Genomic DNA, 7,426 nt, shown 5'->3' on the forward strand with positions numbered 1-7,426 from the left:
AGTGGTATAGAGTTTCGGGCTAAGCCGAGTGGAGTGCCACAAATCAGTGTATCCAAACCCGAGGTGCCTAATTTCCCTGAAGTGACATGTTTGCTCTTGGTCATTCTATTCTGTTGCTCCTCCAAGTGAAGTTGTTCATGTTGGCTGTGGATGCCTCACTAGGCTGTCTTTAATAAAGATCAAGGTTTCTAGATGTTTAAGCCCTCATTTGAAGATGGAAACATGCTACTTAATCAGACCCCTTCCATATATTTTGGTTAGTGGATTCTTGAACTTCACTTTGCCCAGACTAAACATCCCCAATGCAGCTCCCTCTTAGTCAATTGATTTATTTGTATCATATGGTTTGCTTATTTAGTGGATTGTTGAATTCATCAAAAAAAACGTTAGTGGATTGTTGTGTGTCACTCCCCTGCTGCTTAGGGTTTTAGTTCATTGATTTATTCAACATATATTAAAAAATATTTGAGTCCACTCATTCTCAAGGACTTTCTTGTCTACTACATTAGATTTTTAGTTGATGGCTTCTAGAGATTCAATGACGAGTTGCAAACCTAGGGGATCTATGACTGGTTGTTGCACATTTTTGGGAGAATCTTGTTTCTTGATGAAGAATATGCCATGTCAAAGTTGGGTGCTGAGTTAGAGTCCGGATGATGTCTTTAGCATTTGATATGATTATTTGGTTTTAGGTGCTTCTAACTGATCTTCTTGTCAATTTTCTCCAATGCCACGTTGTGGTGATAATATGTGTTCTATCTAGATAGCTTCTATCTTATTTTTCTTGTAGGACAAAGCACATTAAGGTTGATAATGCATGAGGAGTATAGCGGAGGAGTTGTTTCTCTATATTATATTCTTGTCGGTATCAAGTTGGCAATCTGTTTATTGAGTACTCATTGGAGATCCGATCATAAGATGTCACAACCTTCTACACCTGCTCCAGTTTAAACTTTGAACATGGTTATTGAGATGGTGCACCTTGAATCTGGGATACTCTATGTCCTCTTTATGTGTGGTAGTTTATGCATTGGTAGTTTTCCTGCAATACTGTAAAGGATTTTTTGTATGGGATTAATCTCTCGTTTTCTTAGTGAGAATTACTCCTCTCTCCTTGTCTATTCTTTACAAAGCTAGAAGAAAGGTAAAAGCAAAGATTACTAGGTAGAACACATGCTGACATTAATTAATTTTGCAATTAAAACATTTATGAGTTCGGTTTTCAGATTTCTCAAATCACTCTAATAAGTTTGTGCTCTTTCTGTGAAATCAGTGAACATGGAATTCAATAACAAAAATGCTAATAATATTCCTCTTAAATGTGTTGTGATGATGCCATGTAACGCTGAGGTATACCTATGGGTACTTCACAAGTTCTGTGGACAAAAAATGTTGATTGCATCTTTTTTGCCAGTGCTGCGCCACATCTAAACATTAATCTACAAATGAATTATTGGCCATCACTTTCTTGCAACCTAAGTGAATGCCAAGAACCATTGTTCGAGTACATCTCCTCTCTTGCAATCAACGGAAGTAAAACATCACAAGTAAGCAACTTCTTTCAATTTGGACATGTCGTTTCTGTGTTCTGATACTATTGAACAATTTCAACACTGTCCCTATTTCATTACTGTATCATTATCTGTGCATCAAATTGATGTATAAAATTTACCGCAACAGGTTAACTATAAAGGCAGTGGCTGGGTTGTACATCATGTCTCAGACATTTGGGCAAAAACATCACCATATAGCGGTGATCCAGTGTGGGCAGTATGGCAAATGGGTGGAGCATGGCTTGCTACACATCTTTGGGAGCATTATGCTTTTTCAATGGACAAGGTAGTTGTTGTATGCTTCACATAGACATTACTAATTTGATGCTTGATGGGTGTGATGATTTTCTTATAGAAGGTAAAGCATTCAAACGTACCATATGAATATTATTTATTATTCTGTGTGATTGTATGTGTGTGTGTATACATAAAGTGTGTGGTCATGTGCTTGTGTGTTAGAGATTTTTTCTATGGTTTACATGCCTAAGAAAACCTACTTGTGCTCTTTAGAAAAGGGTTTTAAGGGCATATCTAAATGACAATGCCTTCTAACAAGAAGCCCTTTAATAATTTCGAATGGCTTTTTTGTAATTTGGTCAAATAAAATTTTTGGAGCCCAAATTTTAATTTTGTGAGGAATCCTATCTCATGCCCTCCTTCCTCTGTCCCTAGCCTACTTCTCTTCTTTCTCACACCCTAGCCATGACATTCCAAACTATATCTGTTATAGTGACCAAACAAGACTAGGTTAGAAGGAAAAACTATTAGGTGTAAATAACGGTCTCTTAGTATACAAAACGTACAAATTTTATGCGAGAGACATTTGTACACTTTTATAAAAGTACTGCCATATCTCACTGTTACAATCACTTATTCTTTGATATACAGCAATAAAAGAGCATCACATTTATACACTTTTTTACAAGATGACTTACAATTCATGTATCAGTTTTTATATCTCTTTTGAATTTTATATGATTTTTGTTTTTTCCAGCTTAATATTTTGAGACTTTCCGTAAATATTGAAAGTATAGGCAGATTATGTGAACAGGTACTGCATGTTACCCTCCTTCCAATGTAAATGGCAAGCTTTCTGTTTCAATTTTGCTATACATGATTAACGTAATTTCTTCCTTTTTTTCAGTTTTAGGTTCTATTTTTAACAGAGACAATGTTTTAGCACTGTAATACCAAAAATGTGTGGGTGCGTTTCTACAGCTGTGTATGTATTGCCATAGTATAAAATACTGTGAGATAACATAGTTGGGTTATAATTTAAAACGATGTAGTTGAACGTGCCTGTTTATATTTTGTATACACATATTGTATAACCAACTATATAATTTAAACGATGTAGTTGGACGTACCTATTTATATTTTGTATACACATATTGTATAATTACTGCATCTATTTTTGAATGTAATACATTACATTGTTACTATTTTGTATAAATCCACGTATAGTTTTCTAGGATTTTGCATACTTTCACTATGCAAATATTTCCATTGAAATTTTATCTCAATTTATATCAATTTTATGTCAAAGGTTGGTTTTGTTTTTTGATATTCGTATGCTTTTATTTGTAAAATGACTCACATTGTGAAAAAGAAAGGGTATTTATCGAATTTTCACATAGGATGATTTTCAAGATGTATGGCACGTATAGATGACAAATGCTAGATGACAAACGTCTAGGTAAATTTCAAGATCTATGAAACATGTCTAAATGACCAACACTAGCTTCCATTGTAAATGTGCCTGCTGCTTTGCAAAACTAAAGAGACACATACGTATAAAATGCAGATATCCATATCCAACATGTCCATTCTTAAGTATCTCTGTAAAACTTAGTGTTCCTTGTTTGGTACGACACAATCTCATGTGTCCTTGTGACCTACAAAAATGTATACAATAAGACTGTTTACTTTTGGAACAAGGTAATCAAAATCATTATTAACCAGTAGATGGAAAATTAGGCGGTTGGGGATGTGTCATAGATTAGGCACAAAGTCCAAAAGAGAATTTCTCAAATGATGTGACACTTTAATCAGTTGGATTTCACATCTAATGGCTAAGAATGATTGCCTCATTGTATCAAAAGTAAATGGTCTCATAGTATACAATCCCGTAGCATACAATGACATGCATTTAAAAGCTTCATTAGTGGCACGAAAAATAGGGATAAGCCCAACAAAGACAATGTCATCCTTATAGTCACAATCTCAACCTTGGAACATACGCAGAGTTATTCAGGCTAAAATGTAATATGTACTTGAAGGTTGGGTTGTTTTAGTTGCAAAACTTAAGGAGCCTTTTTGGTGCTTTTTATGTAATCACGGATAGATACACTTGTCACCAAATTCCTGTATCCATGTCTGATACCTATGTCTATATCCAGGCTACAAAAGAATTTGTCAATTGCCTGTTAGTAACTACTGGTGTAATGCTGGAAATATTCATTTTCTATAGAAGCATATCAAATGCTATAGTTTACTAATAGCTTTGATTTTCTTATTACAGAAATGGATCCAGAGTTAGTCTGTCAGAGTGGCAAATAATGAATGGGATTCACAAGTAGATTAAGTTTTTGAGCTGATATCTTTGTACAAAATCTTCACAGAGTTACTATTAAGATTAATCAAGACCTGCAAGTGATTTATGTTATTGAATGTCTGCGATTTTTCAGATGAAGAAGATATATTTTTATGTCTTGGTAAAAGGGCAAGTTATTCTAGGTAGTGAAAACTTCTTGTGTAATGTGTCTTGTTGGCAGGAGTTTTTGGAGAATAATGCATTTCCACTTTTGAAGGGATGTGCATCTTTTCTGTTGGACTGGTTACTGGATACCCCAAGTGGATATTTAGAAACGAACCCATCAACCTCTCCTGAGCATTCTTTTATTTCTCCTGATGGTAGGAGAGCAAGTGTGAGCTATTCAACAACAATGGATATGGCCATCATAAGAGAAGTTTTCAAGTCAATAATATCTACTGCTAAGGTACTTCTTCCTGTTTATTTTGTATTTCACTTTGTTTCAAATATGGAGAATATATATTATCAACTTGAGTTTGACCCATATGCTCTGCATAATCATTTGGGTGTAATAGACTTTAACTATCATGTATGTAGGTGTTGGGAATGGGTGAGGATGATTTCATTGAAAAAGTTAGGGTGGCAGAATCAAAGCTTCCCCCATATAAAATAGCCAGAGATGGTTCTATAATGGAATGGGTTAGTATTTTGTGGATTTCTATTTAAGTTCAGGACTTAGTATTACTTGAACATTTCTAAATATGTTATGGAAGGTTGAAAGATATTATTTTGCTTTTCTGACAAGTGCTTGTTAGTTGCATATGTAGGCACAAGACTTTGAGGATCCAGATGTCCACCATCGGCACTTGTCACACTTATTTGGTCTTTTTCCAGGCCATACGATGTCCTTGGAGAGAACTCCAGACCTGTGTAAAGCTGCTGCTTACAGCCTCTACAAAAGAGGTCTTCCTAGGAAACATTTACAATATTATTTGTTTTACATGCCATTGATCACCATATGCAGCAAGCTCTGCTTACATTATGCTTAAAAGATGGAAAATTTGTTTCTGCATATTTCAGAACTCTGTCAAGTAAAAGATTTTCACGTGTACAAACTGATGCCTAATTAGGGAAACATAATCTATCAGGGAAAGATAATGTGAATTTTATTATTTTTCATAATGCCCTGAAGCAAACCAATTCGTGCTTATTTAGTGAAAAAGCATCTCTTAGAATATCAGCTACTATATCATCTTTGGTGCAGCTGAGAAAGAACTAATCGACGATTTCAGGATGTTTTGTCACATTTTGCTCTATAAAGCCACTGAGGGAAACTTCGCTGATTGGTCATCCAATTTATTTCACTTAACAGGGCTTCAATTCAAATAGAAAATTACATATAATACATGGATTGCATTTTCCATATGTTTGTGATGCAATGATATGTGTATGAAACATAGTGACTGAACATTTCATAAATACACTCCCTAGTGTACTACAAATAATTTTACATTCTTTTATCATTCTTAGTTACCAAAAGCCAAATATGGCATTTTCTTTCTATCAAGTACACTTTGCTTTCTATCTCGGATGATTACTGATTAACTCCATACAATGTTTTAATCACAAGTTATTACATCAGGTTTCCTGTTTGCTGTAGCTAGTAATTTGACCACGAGCTAAAACTGCCTTTATTAGGCAGGAATTATTAGGAAAATTAATGAGCTACTTTGTTTCGCAGGTGAAGAAGGACCAGGGTGGTCGACTACCTGGAAAATGGCTCTGCGAGCGCGTCTTCACGACAGTGAACATGCATATCGACTCGTAAAGATCTTGATAAACTTGGTTGACCCTGACCATGAAAGGGCCTTTGAAGGAGGCCTTTATAGTAACTTGTTTACTGCACACCCTCCCTTCCAAATTGATGCTAATTTTGGGTAAAGCAAATTCTGTTTTTCCTTTCTACGTAACGAACTCATACAATTCTAGTCTCGAATAGAAAGTGCCTACAGATTTTGATTTGGTGCTATAATGTTTGAAATGCAAAGTCATCGTATATTGAATGAACCTAGATGAGTGAATTCCCAACTTCATGCCACTGACTTCCTCTGCAACTCTAAAATGGCAGATTTAGTGCTGCAATTGCAGAAATGTTAGTCCAAAGCTCAGAAAAAGGAGACCTAATTCTGTTGCCTGCTCTTCCTCGAGACAAATGGCCTCATGGTTGCTTTAGTGGGCTCAAGGCTCGAGGTGGCATCACTGTTGGAATATGTTGGAGAGAGGGGGAGCTACATGAAGCCGGGATATGGGCATCTGATTCTAAACAAAATGCTATTAAAAGATTGCATTACAATGGAACAATTGTTCCCATAAGCTTGGACTCTGGCTATATGTTCACATTTAACCGTGACCTTAAATGTGTGAAGATGCTTGCTCTATGATAAGAAGCTTCGGAAAAGCATTTGGTGGATGAATTGCTCTTTTAATTATTGATTGGGTTAGAAATAATTGCTGCAGTGACTGAGGTCAAGGTAGAGATAAGAAATCTTTTGTGGTCCACCTCTCATGGTGCATTTCAATTTGTTGTCTAGACATGTGCAGAATCCCTTGTTTATTGAATTGAAACCAAGCTTAATTTTAGTAGTCATAACCCCGTTCATGACAACAATCAATAGTCAGAAACTTTCTGATGGATACTTGATCCTTGCTCCATCTTTTATTTTTCTAGTACCACCTGCCAATTTATCTGGCATCATTCAATAACAATACTTGTTACGTTAAATCAATTTTGTGAGTCTGATGGGGGTGTTCAGGTTTGCTTTATGTAAATACATGAAAAGTCTTAATATATAATGGCAATACAGAATCGATCCAAATGGTTAGTCAGAAAGCCCTATGACTGTGAGGCTTTCACTGTCACATCAATTGGCCTTGGCAGTGATGGAGGTGAGTTGGTCCTACCATAGGATTCAGTTATCTAAAGGACCTAGTCTGTAACCATCAATATTGGACCCATTGAATAGACAGTGCCTCATGGTCGTCCTAGTTACCATCACCAGAAGGATCATATTATATTTTCCTGTCATACAATGCTAATATATGAAGAGGGTCAGCTCTCCATCGACAGGAATCATTGTGGCATATTCCTTTTAAAATTTTAAATAAACTCTCTTTCTCGCTCCCCACCTTCCTTCCCCCCTCCCTCCCTCCCTTCCTATCTGTCTTGCTGAGTGATGGGAATAAGTGAACAGAATAGTGAAGGATCGACCAATAAGCCATATCCTGCATGTTGATAGCATTCATATGTGCCAAAATTTCGGCATTGGATGCGTATTTGGTC

The 7,426-nt window shown here is 35.9% G+C and overlaps 1 protein-coding gene across 4 annotated transcripts in view; it reads left to right on the forward strand.

Moving 5' to 3' along the window:
* LOC18424632 (alpha-L-fucosidase 2) overlaps positions 1 to 6,751 on the forward strand; it is a 41,834-nt gene extending 35,083 nt beyond the window's left edge. For 2 of the 4 annotated variants that reach the window (XR_016046029.1, XR_016046030.1), the window contains exons 4-10: positions 1,415 to 1,547; positions 1,681 to 1,839; positions 4,328 to 4,552; positions 4,684 to 4,785; positions 4,902 to 5,049; positions 5,828 to 6,023; positions 6,215 to 6,751. Coding sequence is in view for 2 of the 4 variants with exons in the window: in XM_006829216.4 (XP_006829279.3) it covers positions 1,415 to 1,547; positions 1,681 to 1,839; positions 4,328 to 4,552; positions 4,684 to 4,785; positions 4,914 to 5,049; positions 5,828 to 6,023; positions 6,215 to 6,527 (1,264 nt within the window). In the remaining 2 variants the exon portion in view is untranslated. The remainder of the gene's footprint in view (positions 1 to 1,414; positions 1,548 to 1,680; positions 1,840 to 4,327; positions 4,553 to 4,683; positions 4,786 to 4,901; positions 5,050 to 5,827; positions 6,024 to 6,214) is intronic. The other 2 variants (XM_006829216.4, XM_020676662.2) reach the window with 1 other exon arrangement.
* The last annotated feature ends 675 nt before the right edge of the window (positions 6,752 to 7,426 follow it).

The sequence above is a fragment of the Amborella trichopoda genome, chromosome 12 (genome assembly GCF_054954075.1).
Source record: "Amborella trichopoda isolate Santa Cruz 75 chromosome 12, AtrichopodaSantaCruz75HAP2 v2.0, whole genome shotgun sequence".
Taxonomy (NCBI): domain Eukaryota; kingdom Viridiplantae; phylum Streptophyta; class Magnoliopsida; order Amborellales; family Amborellaceae; genus Amborella; species Amborella trichopoda.